This window comes from Lepisosteus platostomus, chromosome 20, assembly GCF_059453375.1.
Source record: "Lepisosteus platostomus isolate fLepPlt1 chromosome 20, fLepPlt1.hap1, whole genome shotgun sequence".
NCBI classification, from domain to species: Eukaryota; Metazoa; Chordata; class Actinopteri; order Semionotiformes; family Lepisosteidae; genus Lepisosteus; species Lepisosteus platostomus.
The window spans coordinates 2858426-2878778 of NC_142630.1; the positions used below are offsets into that span (position 1 = coordinate 2858426).

The 20353-nt window shown below is 41.2% G+C and overlaps 1 protein-coding gene across 2 annotated transcripts in view; it reads right to left on the reverse strand.

Annotated features, from left to right (window-relative positions):
• The window catches only part of LOC148644264 (transcription initiation factor TFIID subunit 4), a 90334-nt gene that overhangs the window by 52671 nt on the left and 17310 nt on the right, over positions 1–20353 (reverse strand). For both annotated transcript variants that reach the window (XM_088613858.1, XM_088613857.1), the window contains exons 3-10: positions 18745–18861; positions 16684–16872; positions 16210–16332; positions 14274–14363; positions 11471–11704; positions 9803–9881; positions 9001–9115; positions 2725–2894 (exon numbers count right to left, since the gene is read on the reverse strand). In XM_088613858.1, the coding sequence (XP_088469984.1) occupies positions 2725–2894; positions 9001–9115; positions 9803–9881; positions 11471–11704; positions 14274–14363; positions 16210–16332; positions 16684–16872; positions 18745–18861 (1117 nt within the window). The remainder of the gene's footprint in view (positions 1–2724; positions 2895–9000; positions 9116–9802; positions 9882–11470; positions 11705–14273; positions 14364–16209; positions 16333–16683; positions 16873–18744; positions 18862–20353) is intronic.

The window sequence follows — 20353 nt, forward strand, 5'->3', positions numbered from 1 at the left end:
CTCTCTTCTTTGCATGTATTCACACTGGCCACCTTCCTTTAAAGGATAATTAAATCCCCTTAGAGCAAAACAGTTTCTGAAGTTACAACAGAAACTGCAAGACTAGGTAGAGAATTCTTTATTTCTTTTAAACAATTTTCTTACTTGCTGCCGCCTTTTAAGAAAACCATACCAATTATTTTATCGTCCTTTCTTATACATTTATTCATATTTAAGTAGTCTGAAAGAGCAGGAGGCAATTAGATCAATGAAATACAACAAGCTATTTGTGTAATGCAACAGAAAATGTTCATGTGTGCATTAAATAATGTATGAAAAGAACGGCACAAATAACAGGACTTTGAGACTTATGAATGGCTTCTGTAACTGCCAGAACTCAGATGAACGGAGGGGGCTGATTATAAAAAAAGAATAAATGAATCTTAAAGCACTGAAAGCCTGTCTTCAGCAAGACATGGAAGTTTTGGTGCTTAACACAAGTTTCAACAAACAGTTTTCAGAGAAAGGCTGAATGAGACGGATTAGGATAACGACTGTTTATGCTCAAAGATGTCTGACTCCACAAGGCTATACCTTGCCAAAAACAAACAAAACAAGTGTTTGTTATTACACTATTAACATTGTTTATGGCTTAAATCGGAACACTTGATAAAGTATGGGAAAAGGGACTTAATGATTTAAATGATTTCCTTAAAATAGGCCCTTTTGCCTTTTTTGATGGAAATACTCTTAAAACACAAATCTGCGACTAAATGGTTACTTTCCAGAGCAGCGGGGATATAGCCAGGTCCTTGGCCTTGGACAGAAGCAAACACATTTCAGGCACAGAGCGAGCCTAAAATTTAAGACAGGCCTCCTATAATTATAACTAAGGACACAGAAAGAGTCCCCCATGTGTCTCATATGAGACAACCCCAGGCTGCCAACACATGGTTGACTGCTGCAGTCCAGTGGGATTTCCACATCACTGTAGAAACCCATCATGTAATCACACAGTGCCTCTTCCCAAGTGGATACGAGATGTAAAGGACCGGGGGGATTCGGCAAAATCCTGCATGAACTTAGCTTTCCTTTTATGTCAAGATGACAAATTTGTGTGCCTAAGAAGCTTTTGTTCACATGCCCAACTTGAAGGGAAGAAAACTCTCTCTCTAATGGACGTAAAACAAAAGTGGGAGAAAAAAAAATCTTGAGAGAGCAAATGAAGGCAGGGAGAAGAAATGGATGAGTCAGAGGAGTGCGGTGATAGTTGCGCTTCTTCCCTGATCTGATTTAAAAGAGCTGGCAGGCCTGGGAACTTCCCCTGGCTTTCTGTCAGCAAAGCGTTTTCTCTGGCCAATCACTGACAAAACCAAGGTGGGTAGCCGCCACTCACCAGCAGGAGGCAGTCTCTGCTCCTAGCACTCAAGGCTAGTGCACACTGAAGAAAGCCCCCAGACAAAGATTTACATTTTTAAACATGTTCTTCCTCAAGGCGACAGGATAACAACTACGCCAAGGCACGATATAATAGCACATAACCTTAGGCCTTCATTGGTATGCAATGTATACTAAATCAAGTAAAAAAAAAATTACAATTCCGTTAAGCACAGTAAAGGTGGGCACTTTTTTTATATAAAAAGGGGGACTTGAACAGTGCTTCACTCACTTTCTTTCAAACACCACTTGACAAAAAGCAATCTCATGGATTTCTCACTCGTATTAATATTCAGACAAGTACAGTGCAATAAAGATGAGCTTTCACTCACAGGAGTTAATTACAGTTCTTTGTGAAAATCTAGAGAATTGATTCTCAAGCGTGTTCTTCACATAGTGGTCCTTGCAGACTATGATTTTAGTGCCTCTGTTACTTAGGAAATTTTACAGTGCTAGATGACTACTTTTATCACCCTGGATATTGCTTACCATAATTAATGTAATAATTGTGCAAAACTCCGAAACTGAAACTCAGACAGCATCATCATTTTTCTTTTCCTTCAGAAAGATCATACGAAAAGACAAGGCCCGCAGTTACTTGTGCTCAGCATTTTGAGGCTGCTACCAGAGCGCTCTTACTTCAGTACACAGGACAAACCGACAAGGAACCTTCAAAAGACAACGCTATAAACAATTTATGGTAGAGCCTGCGGTTCAGCAAATTCTGTCAGCCACTGAAGAATTCATTACATTAGGTGAGAGAACTGTTAAGTGTATAAAATTCAAGCCAAGGCCAATAGAAAAAAAAAATCAGGAACTGGGGAAACGTTTCAACAAGGTTTGTAGATCAGGAGGATAAACCAAATGCTTTTCATAAATGACAGATGCAATTAGTTACTTAAACCATTTTTTTTTATAAAGCGACAAAACAAACTCATTTGCCCTTTAGATTTTTAAAGATGAGGAAACGTGTATATATACACTGAACACAATAAGTCATTTGCACTAAAATGTATTGTCTTACAAGTAAATATAGCTCTGAGATTATGAAAGGAGGGCTACAAAACCAAGGCAAGGAACTAGGAAAATGAAAATAAAGCATTAAGTAGAAGAAGTGAACAAAAACGCTGTAAAAAATTGCTGAGAACTTTTTTCAGAAGACAGGAGAGGCAGCAGGTTGTGCAGCCTTGCATGTTTTACTTCCTAAGGACAAACCCCACCTCCTTCATGCAGGTGTTTGATGCACCAGAACACGCGCCTCTCCAGCTACAGCGAGGCGCACCGGGGACAAGGCACGGCGGGCAATACCTGTTTCCAGTATCCGTTTGTGCAGCAGTCCAGAAGGAAGGAAAGCCTCATCTTTGCAGGAGCGGATCTGCGTCCCCACCAAGTCCGAGTTGGTGGCCAGGATGCGGGCGCTCTCCTCATTCAGGTTGACCCCGGCCATCGAGGCAACGTCGTTGATGTCGTCGTCATCCCTAGGATAGAGAAGCAGGTGGTGAGTGACCGGTGTGACCAGAGTGACCGGTGACACTGGCACACCACCACTGTGCAGTCAGGAAGGGCTCACATGAACGTTTATTCCACAACAAACACCAGGAAGGAGATTATAGCCCATGTCATGCCATGATTAGTCCACTGCCCATTATCATATTAAACAAAAGGTGTTATCTGTATCTGTCACACTACACACAGGGTTCCGAGCACCAATATCCCAGTTTTAAAGCAAATCCAACTTATGGAACTGTATTTTTTATGGTAAGTACTGAATACTTGACATTTAGACTTTTAATTTACATATCAAAAGCCACTTTTTAAAACTCTCTAGGATACAATAATTCTTACAACCTTTTAATTAAGCTAAGCACAATGAGGCACTTCAGAAAACTTTTAGTAAGAGGACACTGTTACTAAATGGAATATATTACATCACAGTGGGATATATCACAGCTATCATTTTGCAAAATTACTTATTAGGAGCAACAAGTGTTTCTGTATGTACAATTTGTGGTGAGATCTTAATTAATTTATTATATGCTTTAAAATCATATGGTCACTCATAAACACACCTGCATGCTCAAAAACGAAATATTTCCAGCTGATAATACCTTTAATTCTAAAAGGCTAAGATGTTTTTTTTTTTTAAAGTCAATGTACAGGAGGATTTACAATACGAAACACTAAACCGTTCTTGAATTACAGCACATAAGACATGTTTCTCAATTTCTGAGTGTATGCCAGATGCACCTTGTCTGGGAAATTCTATAATAAATTTAAATAAATCCAATATTGACAGTGAAAATTATTTCACACGGCAATATGCCAACATTTGCGAAACGCTCCCGTCTACCTCCCTGTGCTCCCATGTGTGGACACATAATAATCTTCTGTTCTTCCTGCTGATGTTTCTGTGTTACTGTTAAAAACAGTTTTATGGCTATATGAATCTTGACACATCTGCAGGAGGTTGACACAGATAATTAGAATACTAACCCTTAAAATAGAGTTGCAGGATTTTACCATTAAACTTTGAGTAAACTAAGGATAGAAGCCTGAGTCTGAAGCAAAATATTCAATTGCTGAATGGGTACAAAATGTTAGTCAAAATAATAAGGAAACATCCATCCAATTAGTTTTTTTACTTCAAAGGTGCTTTCCTAAGCATGCGAGCTGGTTTTATTTATCCACAGTGGCCTGTTGCCTTGTGTTTCATGTAATAGGAATGTGTAAAAATTAAGTGAAGCCAGTTTTTCTTAAACAGTGATTAGATAGTGTTTGAATTTCTCTTACTTAGTAAATGACTTCCTGGAGTGCTGCACTTGTGGAAAAATGGGTTTTAAGCTGGTTATATCTCTCTTAATTAAAAATAAACATGTGAAATACAGAATTTACTGAGGCTAAAGAACTGGCACATAGTGAACATGTATCAGTGTGGATAATTCCCACAAGGGTGACGAGGCTGCATGGTGGGATATGCAGGAGACAATATTTGCAGACTACTCAGGTAGACAAAAAATTATCTAGATAACATGAACAATCTTGAAAAGAGGCAGCAAATCTGAAAGAAGCGGGCATCACTGTGTTGTTTGCCTCACTTGAGCTTCGGTTTTGAACAGGCACGCATGACTGAAAAACTGTGGACTTCACGTTGAATTATTCAAGGCTGGCGTGAAGCTTGACAAAAATCAAGCATTGAAATTTAACGTGGTTATGAGTTGCACTGGACTGGTATACCTCTCGTTAAAATGTATCTTCCACATGCAAGAAGAACAGGACTGTTAAGCTGTCTAATTGGTATTTAATGTTAAACTGTTGCAATATTGCTTATTTTCTTAAAAGAAAACTGTCTATACCTATATGAAAATTTGGAAATGAAATGAAATTGACTATTTTTTAAACGGGAATTTTGCTGTAGTTTCTAAAAAGAAATACACCCAATGTGAACAAAACATTTGCAAGAGGATGAGTTTGAAATAAGGTTCTTACACAGGTTGGAAAATGTGACCTGCCTTAATCCCACAGACCTTTGCATCAAATTAATGTCATACTGCTGCTACACCTTTATTTCAAGCTGTTCCCACAGTCTGCCTGTGATATGGTATACTGGCACAACACAGCTCATGTGTTCCACCCCTGAGATGTCAGAGCTTCCGAATACAATACGACTGTTGGCTCAGGTGGATGCTTTGTCAAAGTGCTTGGAGACCTTTGTTAAGACATGAAAATGAAAAAAAACAATAAAAGTAAGCTGCTGTTTCTCTGCCCTGTGAACAAGCAGATTAAGCCGCAACTCCAAAATGTTGTAGCACCAACAATAAAAATGCTGACCTGAAATAGAGAAGTCATGCATACTACGCCTTTTGCACAGCGGAGTACATCTTTCAACTGGTAGGGATTAATTTAGTCTCTTTCCCAAAAGCGAGCAATTAAGGTCATTTTGCAACTTCCCTTTGTATACTAAGGAACGCAAACCACTGTAGCTGAGGACCTCAATTGCAGTTGCTTTCTTTTGAGTGCTGCCAATTGTGCGTCCAGCGCAAAGCTAAAACACATGTCTACAGAATGGTAAAAAAACGTTTGGGAGTTGTTAGGGGTACTCAGCATGCAAGACTGTAAATCGATTTTCAAAAAATTAAAAATGGGAAACATTAGTTTTGGAGTAACAGCGCTGATGAAGATGGGGGCTCAAACATTTCTGGAGTCCTAGATCTTGCAATTTACACTGTAGCACAGAGAGAGAGGGTGAAAGGACCAGAGAGTGGGAAACATCTGCTTTGACTTAGGCCAATAAATTATGATCCATGACCACTTGAAGAAAAATTAACCAAACTGTCGCATTTTAAAACTAGAGAAAGCTAGTTGTCTTTTACTATCAATCCTGCTGTTTTCAATCTCAGACTGGGACTTGAACTGGGATTTGAAGCACTGGATGGTAACAATTGAGTGAGCTTTTCTTCCATCTAAAAAAAGTCTACCTTTTCATCTTTAGGTCAGTCATTACCCATTCTCTACAAGGAAAGTGCAAGACAAAATATCACTCAAACTCTACTGGTGTTTTCTTTGTTGGGATGATAGCAGACAGCTGTACGGCATCAAGGAGTTTCCCAATACACATCTAGTGCTTATTTTGCTTTTTAGTAGCAAAAAAAATAACATTCAACAAGCTGAATTTAAACAAATACTAATTTTACAGTTCCGTTGGCCCTTCCACATATGCACATGTACAACCACTAATTTCTGGACAAACGCAAAAAATAATACGAGGAATCTAATTAACATGCACTGCATACACATAAAACAGTGCTGGAACGAAAGGGGGAAAAAATAATCGAATAAAACACAGAAGAACAAAAAATCATCAGTATTTAAAAAAGGGGGAATGTTCTGCTTTAGCAGCCAGTTTGCCTCCCAGCTACTAACACATTCTGCACACATGCTGGGAATGTTCGGGAAAACTAGTCAGCATTCACAGGATTAATACAGGTTTCCTCCTCAGTGCCTCCAGGCACAACACCGAGACATTTATTTGTCCTCAGGAGAGGTTAGGGGTTGAAACGCGAAGATGGAAACTGCAGTCTTTGTTCAGGCACACAGAACGTAACTCCACTGCCATGACGAGGAATAAAGCTATTTAAACACTCACGGATTAATACACGGAAACAACTCTACCCACCACCACCTACCCACTTTTCCCAAACAGACAATTTATATTTAAAAGCACACATCAGCTAATGTAGTCCTGTTCGCCACAGCAACAATAGAAAAAAAAAATGTCTGCCTGTAAAGGAAAACTGACAAACAGCCTTGACAGCTTAATTACCAAAGTCAGTAAAGATTTATTGATTTATCAATCAGTGCCTCGAGCAGTCACGTTGCCCCCGGGGGAGAGCGAACCATTATGATGAACTCGGTGTGCAGCTTGCGTGACCCCACTGCCTCATCAGGCTCCCGGCCGAGGCAGCACTCGCAGCGGCTGCGGTGTTTCACTGACTCTCTCGTCAGGTCCCCTGCGCTGACCTACTGCCCACCGACCAGCAGACCTCGAATATAAAAGGTCTCGGACCATTCTGCGCTTTGAGATTTAAAAACCGCGTAAAGAAAATTCTAGGTTAATTAATGGAGGCAAGACCTCCGAGTTATCTGGTGGATCAGATTTAGCCCTGTATTTCCTCAGAAATTCTTCATTTCTTTGGTCTCTGCCTCCCACCCACAATCCCGCTTGCAAACTGCACACGCTGTCTGTTTTAAAGCACATGTGCCAAAGTCATGACTCATGAGTATCCAGTAAAGGCCTGCTGCACACAGATGGAGAGACGAGAAGGCAGGAGGACTTCTGAACAGACCCCAAGTGGTCACACAGTAAAGGCCGAGGAAATATTATTTGAGATTTATAGGGAAACGGCTTGTTTTGCTTAAAAAAAGAACTCCTCAGAAGAACTTCATTCAGAAATCAGATGTAAGTCATCCACTCCTTTCTTTCACTTTAAGTATTGAACATCACACATCCCTAGTTAAGGAAATGCCATTCATTTATTTCAACAGTTCCTCGTCAACTGCAAACACTAATTTTCCATTATGCATTCTTTAATTGTTTTGTTTCAATTGAAACATTTATTATTTAACAGTGGGATTATGAATTAGATTGCCTTAAGATGCCAGTTTTCATTCCATCATGCATGGAAAGACGCACTAAAGTAGCACTGACCTTTGGAAATGCTGAGATTAAATAATTAAGAAGCCACAGTTAATGAACTTTGTAGGGCTTGAATAGGGCTTTGTAGGATGGTAGAACAAGGTAATCACTAAAACAAAGCTTCAAGGAATTCAAATGAGTAAAGATACTTTCCTTAACATTACATCATGCCATGAAGCACCGAGTATTTCAGGACATGAACTAAACTTTTCATAGCAGTTGACAATCTGTCTGTCATGATACAGGAGTAGGCCTAAACCAAAGATGCATGGAAACAATCTGTGTGGAGGGAGCACATTTCCAAGCACTCCAGGAACTTACAGCAGCAACAAGTGACTGGTATTTCAGTCACTGCTAGCAAGGGGGAATCAGACACATGCAACATGGACTCTAATCAGCCAGGAGTCGTGAATACGTTTACAGATCTGTTCACAAATCAATTGTTGACTACCATTTTTATCTCCATCCCTGCAAATGGACATGTGGTGGGCCAGGCAATACAGTACAGCCCCTATGAGCTCAAAGACTGGGCAGCACTGTGGAGCAGTAGTTAGGGTTCTTGAGCAGGGTACTTCACCTGAAGTATTCCAGTAAAATTCCCAGGTGTTTAAATGAATAAATATGTCACATTTGATGAAATCTCAATTAACAGGAAATGCACAAAACTGATTTTGGTAGAAATTTTGTTGGGAAAAGGAGAGACTATTCACATGGGACTATTCTGAGAGAGCACTGTATCCCAGAATCCACTGACGAGCTTCACTCAGGCTAAATGCAGTTTTTGGTGAGGAAGTAGTCAGGAGCACTTTCAGTTGTGTCTTTGTAGACAGATGTCCTCTGTATCATTACACATCCTTGGTCTTCGAGTGTGTTCAGCATTAACATTCAATTAAAAATAACATATACTGTATATGAACTTAATGGTGGCCCATGCATTAAGTTCATATACAGTATGAACTTAATGGTGGCCCATGTATTTTTTGAAGAGCACATGTTAATGTGTCTGTTTTACTCTAGGTTTTGGCTAAGAACACTCTTTATAGTAACTGTGAGGAGAAGAGTCTTTTGTTGGTATTTCTTTATGAAGAAAGAAAAACACAGCTTCGTTATTTTATATTGAAAATAAAAAAAAAACATTACTTGCTGCATTTTCAACACATGTTTGAAACAGCACTTGATTTTTCCAGCTTGACAATACGGCAAGAACAACTGTAAATCGTTATAAAAAAAAAGATTTACATGTGTGCTCCCAGCAGCCCACACCTCATTGCTCTGAGCATGGCCCTGCTGTTATTCTGGTGGAATGCTGCCCTCTTGTGTTTTATTACGGCATTAATATTCCAGCTCCCTTTGTGCTTTCCCCTTGACTCTAAAGAAACGCAGTTTTGTACCTGAAAGAACCGCCTCCAGGGTCATTCAGCTTGTTTTTCTGATTTGCAGAGACCTGAACAGCAAAGCCCCCGGGACCTTTGCTTGCTTGTATTGTTGGTGCCTTCCCTACTGTGCCTGAAAAAACACAAGCAATATTATCATGAGCTGTCCAACAGAATTTCCATCAAACGGTTTCCTGTCTCAGGAATACCTTTAACCATTCTTGTTAACACTGGGGAAAAGAAGAATAAAAGCTGTGGAATGGTTCTCTCCAGGTCCGTATATAAAGCGCAACTTGCTGTCAATATCACTGTGCTTCAATGACTTTTCTAGTATTCTAAACCGTGTCCTACTGCTTGAAGATGCTTTTCCGTAAAGGCACAAAGACAGCCGGAGTGAATTTAAACTTGATTTTAACAGGCATGTTCCTAGCCAAAAGGCACAAAAGTATTTTTAGAACTTTCCCGCGTTCCAATTTAAGGACATAAAACAACCTACAGATCTCCCACTGCAAGTCATTTTAAAGTAGAAGCAGAAATAATTTGTGCACACACCTCCAAGCACACATACCTTCAGTACTCCTACAACCACACTATATACCACACTGTTCAGAAGGCAGTGCCAGTTATGTACATTGCTCGGACCCAGGAGATCATATGTTGCAGTTTAAATAAAATATAAAAACGAGTATAAGGTGTTCAAAATTGAAGAAAACATTTATTTGGGGAGCCACGTGTCAATATAATGTAAAAAGGATATCTAATTTCTATATCAATCCCTTTCGAAGTGGCAACTGAAGAGGCAGCTGCTATGAAAGTCTACCTTGTGGTCGGACAGTCTGCGTGATCACCATGGGCATTCGAACTTGACTGGACTGGACACCAGGAGCGCGCTTGATAGCCTAGTAAAAACAAGATGAGAGGTGAAGATGACTGTTATTTGTTTTAGTTTTCTGGTCATATACACACTGTAACCCAGATTTCTTACACTTTAGCAAACTGTCACCTGGTTATGCCAGCTTCAATATACGTGAAGATGCTATCAACTTGTTATGGTTTCACAGTATTGTGTAGAAATTCAAGGCAGCAAGCTTCCTTTGCAAACATATAAAATATGGAATATTTCAGTTCATCCTATTTGTTTATTTTTTTAATTACAAACCTGGAAACAACACATCTAGGCCAAAGTGCTATTATTGTTTGGAGAAAAAATCCCAATACAAAGCAACACAGTATCATGAGATGCTTAATTAGCCATAGTAGTCAGAGGGCAGACGGGTAAATTCCTCCTCAGAAGAAGGAAGCAGACTGTTAAACACAGGACACTGTGTTCCACTAGGTAGTGGAAATGGAGACAGTGGATGTTCACATATAAAAGGGAGCAAAATGAAAGAGAAAAAAGACATGAACTGGGGGAGGGGTTGAATGTAGGCTAATAAAAACATTTCTTTCCATAGATATGGCCACTGGAAAGTCCTGAGGCAAAGCCATCCATTCTTACCAGTTTGCTTTTCAGCGCATATTTTTCAACCTTGTTTTCCCTTTCCCTGCCACACGGTATATTACTGTTCAAGGCCTGAAAATGATGAAAACTATTTTCCCAAGAACTACTGCGGGGCCATTAGACTAAGCTTTACATTCGGCAGGTTCACCAACAATAGAACACTTCTGTTGGCATGAGTTCAGCGTTCGAGGAAAAAATACACTTAACCATAGCTATACCACATAATTCAGCTAAGTTTTATTTATTTCAATGTGCAAAAATTTATTTCAGCTTTGCAAAAAAAATGCTTTAAAACAGAAATTGCGCTTTAATATCCTACCTTTATGTGCAACGTATTTCTTCCTCTGAAGAAATGTGCCTAAAGACCTGAATTGTGGCGAAGTGTTTTTCCTAAGGAGTCCACTCAATAACAAAAGCAAATGTGTCTAAAAGAAGTCTTCATTGACGCCCCATTTCGCTCTCTTCACTCATCAACCAAAACATGAAAATGCTGTCATGATACCATGGCAAACCCAGGTCATCACTCTGGATTCAGGCTGCCTGGTCTACTAACAAAAAGCTACGTGCAGACAGTGTTAAAGTTTCAGGAAGCATAAAAGCCATCTAGATGCTGTCTGTAGCTTCCTAGTGAAATTTGGCATAGTATCAGTACACAAGCTTAGTCCTTTCAACTAGGAGAGCACTAGCTGACTTTGTTGTAAGATGACGTCTGTGTGACCCCAAGGTTCAAATCAAGAGCAAAGAAGAAGGAACCAGTATCCAAGAACCTGATTGTCACCTGCCTCTTTCATTTCTAATTCCTGCACAGTGCATTCCAGCATCAACGGTTTTGAGCCCGACTTGACTTAAAAGAGATAAATCCTTCCCCTCCCCTTGTTTTCCTATGTGAAAGCGCAGCTTTTTGGCTAAGTTGGGATTGCTACGCAACGTATTTGATATCCAGTAAACAAACTTTAAGACACAGTTGTGAAGCAGCCGGGTATGTACCAGGTGGGAAGTGTGGGCTGTCCCTGGTGCGTGAGGCAGTATGCTGGGCACCGTGTTGCCAACGCTGTTGGGGTGCCGCACTCGGACCGTGGGCCCGGCGACGATGGTGGGCACGGTGCCAGCGGCGGCCTGGGGCGTCCCTGGAGCCGGTTTCACCTGCTGCAGGGGCTGCTGGGTTTGCATCAGGGACTGCTGGCTGTTCAGCAACGACTGCCTCAGGGCAGGCAGACTTTTCTGTTTACAACAAGAATAACAAAGTCGAAATTACACTTAAGCCAACATTTACAGAACGCATTAAGCATTTAAACATTCAGAATCTTCCATTCCAGCGTAGTTCTCCAAAGCCCCATTTCAGTAAGCTGATTCTGAAACTTAAAACACTATCCTTGCAATTTCAGGACCATCTATTTTTTTTAGAATTCATAACTTACAAAGTGGCAGTAAATAAATTAGCAAAAATGTCACAGTTCAAGTACACAGCATATGTTTGATTTTAAAGCACTAAAGAAGTTTTAAAACATAAACATAGCATTTATATAAAGGTAACATTTGTATACAACAAAGAATCTGGTGTTCAATTAGGTTTAGGTAAGGAAATTATAACAGATAAAATATATAATTTAATAGCTAGACAAAATACGTGATTGAATTTAACAGTAGCAATGCTGACCTGACATTTACACAAAGTATAGGCTATATTACCACAAAGTTTTTAATCACTGGGAGTGGTTGCATTACACTGGATGCCATAAAGCACACCCAAACATGTCTACTCCCTTTTAAAAGATGGGAGCATCCTGTGATCACTGATGTTCACAGAGGAAACAGAGAACCAGTCCTGGCTGTTGGCCTCCTGTAATACGTATTCAAAATCTGAATGCTCGGACTGAAAACGTCTAAGGGTGAAGCAAGTTACAATAAACCCTAAAGTGAAAAAAATGAAATGTATATTAATATGAGTTCTCAAACCCTTGACCTACAGCAGCAAATCTTTTTGGCAAGTCTCGACTAACTTTGTACGCTGCCTTGATGCAGTTCTGCCTATTTCTAGCAGATTTGCTAAAGCTATCTCACTTATTTCTTGGGGATCACTTGTGGACAGCAGTCTTTATATAGATTCTCAGCAGAATTCAAGTCAGTGACTGAGTCACTCAGGGATATTCACTTTAAGAGACTACTCTGTAGCTTGGGCCTCGTACTGCTGAAAGGTGAATTTTTGTCCCAGTTTTACAGATTTTCCTCTAAAATGTATCTCATCTATGTTCCCAGCAGTCTTCACATGCTTCCCCAGCATCACGCAAGCATAACGCTGCCACCGTGGTGCTTTTCCTTAGGGGGGGCGATGACTGTGGGACGCAGTACGTTGGGCTTGCATCAGGCATAACGCTTTGCATTTAGATAAAAGATTTGTCACCTGAACACGAAACCTTTTGCCCCATATTTGCAGGAGCACTTGGGTGCTTGGTTGTGACCCCCAGGCTGGACTGGAGATGTTTGTTTTTCCTTTCCACACAAGACCCCTTGGTGTAGCCACCAGGGCATTGCAGACCCTGTGGAACCCTTTCAAAGTGGCTGCTGGCCCCCCAGTGGCACTCATAACCGGCCCCCTCCTTGCCCAGCTGCGAGGAACACTGGGATCTAGGTAGTGTCTGGGTGTCTTCCGACTCTTAATGATCAATTTCACTGAGCTCAGAGAGATGTTAAGGCTCATTAAAATATTTTTCCACTCGTCTCCCGACTTGTTCCTTTATTCACATTTATCTCCAAGATGTCTGAAACGGCGTTGGGTGGTTGAATCCTTGCTTGAAATTCACTACCAGACTGGGGGACCTTACAGAGATAGGTGTTTTTATTCTGAAATCACCTATCACCAATGCTGACAAACATTATTCAAGCATTAACATTATTCTGTGGCTTGTTAACGTAACTTTGTGCACCTTAGTTTGAGTATGCCACAGCAAAGGGTCTGTATACCTATAATTAATAATTGCTTACACTTATATAGGGCTTTTCTGGACACTCCACTAAAAGCGCTTTACAGGTAATGGGGATCCCCTCCACCACCACCAATGTGCAGCCCCACCTGGATGATGCGACGGCAGCCATAGTGCTCACCACACATCAGCGATCAGTGGGGAGGAGAGCAGAGTAATGAAGCCAGTTCATAGAGGGGGACTATTAGATGGCCATGATTGGTAAGGGCCAATGGGAAATTTGGCCAGGATGCTGGGGTCACACCCCTACTCTTTTCGAGAAACGCCCTGGGATTTTTAATGACCACAGAGAATCAGGACCTCGGTTTTACATCTTATCCGAAGGATGGCGCCTGTTTACAGTACAGTGCCCCCATCCCTATACTGGGGCATTAGGACCCACATAGACTGCAGGGTGAGTGCCCCCTGCTGGCCCCACTAACAGCTCTTCCAGCAGCAACCTTAGTTTTTCCCAGGAGGTCTCCCATCCAGGTACTGGCCAGGCTCACACCTGCTGAGCTCCAGTGTGTTGCCAGTTGTGAGTTGCAGGGTGACATGGCTGCTGGATACAATCATACTATGCAATCATGACCTTTCTATTTTTCTTTCATATTATTAATATATTTACTTTTTTTGTTTTTGTGTACAATAGGCTGTGTAGATAGATAGATAAGACTTTAATAACCCCCAAAAAGACAAACTCTGAAAACTGTGCAAAACTGGGTCTGAATACTTGTACACTCTACCAACCGAACAAGCAAAGGCCATTTACCTTTAATATATCTCTTGTCATTCAATCATTTGGCTTGGAAACGTAAAGACAAACATACCTTTAGAAAAGGAACAAGGTAGGGCTGTGGAGATGATTTTAACTCGGATTGCAGACGGTTTGTGAATTCCTCGGGTTCAATCTTTGCATCCTGTTAGAAACGAAAAGGCATGACTACTGAAAAATGACAGCAATACTCACAATGGGGAAGAATAGCTGGAAATAATCCAAGCTGACTGTGCACCGCCTAACCTCCATTATATTTTGCAAATCATACGCACCTGTTAGAAACAATTAATTATGATTATTTTATTTTTACTGCCTTTACACAAAGATAAAAAATATTTTAGATCATAAAGTTATTTTTGTCTGTGTATAAAGGCCATAGAGCAAAGTTTAGAAACAAGTGTGTCATTGGGAGCTACAACAGTTTTGGCACAGACTAACAAGCAAAGACTACAATTTAATAACACAAAGATAAGGTTAATGTGATGCCGACACATGTTTTGACATCCTTCTCTTCAGCGAGGTTTTTAAAGTTTCTTGTGGTGTTCCACAAATGACATGGTTGTCTGTTTGAAGTTAAGCATGATACTACAGAACTGGCTGTTCTTGTCCCCATCTGATACTATCTATGATGAAATTGCCCCTCTCTCTCTAAAAGCGTTTTCTAATCTGAGGGGATGGGCGGGAACAAACTGGATCAATCTGATAAAGAACTCCAGACTTCCAAAGTGTTTCGTATTGAAGTACAAAGTGAACTGAGGTGTAAAATTTCCAGTTCTTGAACTGGAGTTTACAAAACCTACAGTTAGCTGTCATTCAACTATGAATCCCAAAAACCTAATATTACAGCAGTAAAAACATGTCTAATTTCAGATCAATATGGAAAATATATTTCACAAACAAATGTATTGCCAATTACATTAACAAGTCACCAAGACTACTTGTCTTATAAGAGTGCATCTCCTTACTAAGGACGGATTTGCATTAGGATGAAAAAAAGCGAATGTTTTAGTTTCAGTTTAAGAAAGCGTGTAGTTTGGCGCCATCTACAGATACATATTATTCATTACCACACAGAAAAAACAGGAAACTTCAGATTCTCAACCACATCGATTACAAGCAATATGCCTTTACCATATGATGTGTTGTAGTAACATTTTTAATAATAATATTGGATGGTTTAACTGCTAATGCACAATATAGACTTTAGTGAGAGCTGAAGATTCATCACTCTAATCATTTAAAAAAAATTGAATATATACCAATTTCTAAATCTAGAATTTCTGAGCATAAACTAGACCTTCTGGCGCTGAAAGGAATACCCACAAGGAGCTCTGCACCCACCATATCTCCTATGGTCCTCTGCTTTGTCCACAATATCACAATTCAGTATCAGAATAATTCAGCAATAGCAGATTCATATCAGTAACACATGCTTGGTGTGAGTATCAAAGATTGAACTCGACACAGAGAATTCACAGAAGAAATACAAATACGAGGTTCCGTTAAAATCCAGCATATTAAACTCTGGAAAGTCGAAGCTCCATTTCGGACACAGCATAAAGTTGACACTTCGTTAAGCTACATTTGTTTTCAGTTTTAGTCATATTTAAACTCATTTTTAATTCAATTTAATTTCAGGATTTGTTCCATTTGCACGTGCAAAGGCAAGCGATTTCTTCGGCTCGTCTCCCCATTGAGGGACATCAGCAGGAGCTCTTGGCTTTACAGCTGGAGTGGCTCCCAGTGCAGACCAAGCCAGAACGACATTAAGAGCATCCCGACACGGCTCACACAGCTGTGGTGTTACCTACCAGGGACGCTGGTCAGCCGGATGGGTCATGCTACTCTGACCATCACCTTAGAAGGCGATTTTTCTTTTGCAAACTTTATAAAAGAAGCAACAAAGCAAACAGACCCTTTCAAGAATTCAGTCACCTTTGCATTCCCTGCCTCTGCCAAATAAGCCAGTTAAAAAAACAAAGACTTGCCAGCAAATCCTGCACAAGGGCTTTCACGTTCCGGGAGGTTTCTGGAGACGGTGAGTTATGAGATGCGAGCTTGATTAATGTGGCCAGGAAGTTTTTGCATTTCTTCACATTTTCTTGCATTTCCTAGAGGAGGACAAGGACAGAATTCAGTTTAACACAGCCCTGTGATGCTTCCTAGCTGCCTCTGGGTCCCGCTAGGAAAAAGAACATTTGAGTGTCCACTGTGCAGGAATCTAAAAAAAAAAAAACTCGACACCCAGCCCCAGTCACCACGCGCAACAGGAGAGTCATGAACGTTGCCCTCACCCAAACCCAAACGGATCAGGTGCATGAGGAAGGATTAACACTGAATTAGCACTGTATGACAGCTCTTCAGCAGTTTGTGCTGTTGTGATGGTGGATACAAGTCACGGCTGTTGGCGGGAGCAGCGTGGCTCTGGGGTCTCAGGGCAGGAGGGCGACGAGGTCACAGACCTGCGAGACGACGGAGGCTCCGGGCGCGGGGGCGCTGGCGAGGGCGGTCGGGGCCGCGCCCTGCTGGGCCAGGGCGGGCTGGGGCGCAGGCTGGGGCTGAGCCTGGGGGGGGTTCTGGCCCCCCGCGATCACCGTGAGGGGCTGCTGCGCGGCCGCCGTGGCAACTGCCGCCGTGACTACTGCCGCCTTCTGGAAAACAAGATGAGGCGCAGAGACAAGACAGGACCGGCGAGGGCGTGAGAGGACAGCTGCTTCAGAACAAAGAAACTCCTCAAGTCCCCCAGATCCCAATGGGATAAAACCCGCCCCATGCCTGTCCCACAAGACCAGCACAGCTCGAGCGGGAGACAGGGAAACTGGGAGGCTGTGTGGTCAAATCCAAGCTGGGCAACTGCTGTTTGTACTCAAAATACACAGATAAACTTCCCCGGAACATAAAAGGGTACAAAAGCAATGCACGTTGCTTTGGATTAAGGAGTCCACCAAAATATCAACGTAAGACTAAATCAGACATTAATTCGATATTAATTTAAAAAGTACTTGAAAAAAAAACATAATTGGGCCTAAACGTAAAAATATTCACCAGACATAAAAGCTGTTCTGAGCTGAAAACAAATGACATATTGTAACACTGATTACTAAATGTATTAATTGTAATTACCAAACATATAGAAATAGTTGCACTTTTCATACAGTGTATATACTAAGCATCAAAGAAACTAACCAGTATGTGTATGCTTGTATGTGTTTAGAAGAAAAATGTATCCAGATTCAGGATACTGATTAAAAGACCTGGCATCAATTTTGCAGAATTGACCATTCATGACTGATCGCAATGCACTTCAGTGGCTTTGACTGTTACATAAGCACTAAATCACCTCATTTGTAAGAACACTGAATGAGCAGGTGATTTAACCTGCTGAAGATCAATTCTGGTGAAAATTAAGAGAGAAACACACTGAAAGGAAGGTTTGCCCTGCTTATCGAGAGAACAATGCCTCCATGCTATTCATACACTGCAGGCTAGACTTAGTCACCCCGACGGTGAACGCCGTCTGGGGCATTTATAGCCAAACATTGCCTGTCAACACCAGGCCACCAGGGAGATCAAGAGTCACCTTGATGAGATCGCTCAGGAGGCCCATACGTGATGGTCTGGGCTGGGGCGCTTACTACAGACCCAAACTTACAGTAATTAACAGTAGACTGCACAGCACTACAATGATCAAGCCAGGGACCTCACTAGCTGTCCTGCCCTCCTTGTGAGCCCATCCAGACAACATGTCAGCAGGACTACACACATCACTACGCTGCACACTCAACAACGGCCTTCCTGGAAGAGGAGAATCTGACCGGTACTCTGTGGAAGCCCCACTCGCCACTGGTCCACCTCTGTGGAATGACCTGTGATGATGTGTGGCACCAGGGCCCAGTGACCGGTCAACAGTCACATGCCTGTCCACGTTCCATGAGAGTAACGGGACAGACGCTCACAAGACAGCATTTTCTACCTGTGTAGCAGACATGGAGCTTGTATTGTTTCCAGCATTACTCGCCTGTGACTTTCACAGTACACCCCTTGTTGACCACTCCTGCAGGTGACATATGTTAATCAGCATAATGCATTTACCTACGTTGTGTCTGTTCATTATAATGTCAGCAAACCTGCTGCAAAAAATAAAATAACAACTCAGAATGTGTTGCAGTTTCTTTTGATGCTCAGTATAGCTTCAAATAAGATAGCATGTCTTTGAGGCAAATTATTTTAACTCAATGTGCGACAAAATTCAATCAAATTAGCGACAGAACCTTCTTCACAGTACTAACACAACCGAGAAGCACACCTTTGAAGATGCCAAACCACAGAAAAAGAAGATATTTTAAGTGCACATGCACTAAGAAACAGGGTGCTTTTGCTAACCACTTCCAAAAGAAATGAAATATCTTGTAATTACAAAAGTATTGTAACGCCCGTCTACTAGTCTTTCTAGGACCAAGTCAATTAATCATGAAAGGTACGAGGCCCCCCGATATAGGACAGATTATGTGCCCTGTGCTTACAGTTGGGGCTACAGAAGAAGAAACCTGCAGAGCAGGGCTGGCAGACGGTGTGGGGGGCTGCACAATCTTGGCCTGGACTGGAGGACATGGTCGGATTGCTGGCGAAGAAACAGGAGACTGCAAAAATAAAAAGGACAACAAGGTTCCAGTAGATCCACATAAGCAAGAATTTTATGGTGCAGCAACAAAGCTGCAATAACATATCCATGGCACGTGACGCAGTCATCTGTTAACAGAGCCTGGCAGAGCAGTGCAGTCCTGTCTGTGTGTCAGATACAGTATGTCATGGGTAGGATGCTGTTCCAGCCCACACGAGATGGCTTTCAGACAGACACCGAAGTTGTCATTGCATCTGTCACCCCAACACTCTCTGATACTGTATGTGCTTGTTACCCCTTCCAATTCGGGTGCCAGAATTCGCAGCATAACATGGGCATCCTGCACTGAATTCTTGCCTTACTGCACTTTTTATCACAAGATACTGTTTTAACAGTGTTAGATAACAATAGTGTTTCAATTACAGCTCATAAAATAAACTTTCAGTTTAAGTTTGTCTTATTTTATTTCTATCAAATGAATAGAGACATTTCAGGTGTAACAGGTATATTGCGCAGATTTAATATATATTTTAAGCTTGTTAGAAATGCTCGTTATTAACCCGGTAACAAAATTGATTCGCAACAGGTTTCTGAAAATAAAATCAAATGCAATTTGGGAAAATATCTTGTTAATTACATTCCATTTACAGTTTGTGAACAGTATCCTCAAAATCCTCATGCAATTTCTGATGTGTTTTACGACTCCCAAAGGGCACTCCAAATATGGATCCCATCCTTATGATGAGACATAGCGGAGAAGTGTTTAACCTCAGAGTAAGATAATGCAGCAGGACTCACAATTTTAGTGAAAATGAATAACATAGAAGACCTTACTGCAAGTACTATAGTAGAGTCAGCGGTTATATTGATATTTTAAAAGCACTATAGCTAAAAACGGTGTTTTGGGCAAAACTATGGCAGAAAAAAATGCCAACTGAAACTTAACATGCAAAAAGGACAGACCCATAACTACATTCATAGCATAGCTATTTAATTAAAAACTGTCAGAAGTCAATTTCAATTAACATTCCTTAATTATTCTCCTCAAATGATTTCAGTTTAAACAGCCAGATTGTTACATACCTCACCTAAACTAACAAATTCACACCCCTTTAATACACACAATACTTTGCTAAGATCTGATTCACCGATCAGTTAATACTTAACTCCCTGGATTAACACTCACCCTTTTCAGTTTTAGTTACCTTTTGAATGTATTGTTTGTACCCTTCAACACTACCCTGTCACGGACGTCTACAAGCTACAATTCTGCTGCTGCGCATAAAACCTCCCCACTATGCATCTCTTACAAATGCTTTGCTTGACTTGGCTTGGCTTCGCTCTGCCTGGGATAAGCAGCTCAAACCCAGACCTGAGAAGAAATTCTCAAGTTGACTTCTGCCAATTATTCTCCAGGTGGCAATTTGCGGAGGAGTGCTCGACTGTTGAAGCCATCATAATGTGCACAGCAATATGCCGCAGAACCCATAACTCCAGCACTGCAAGAAAGC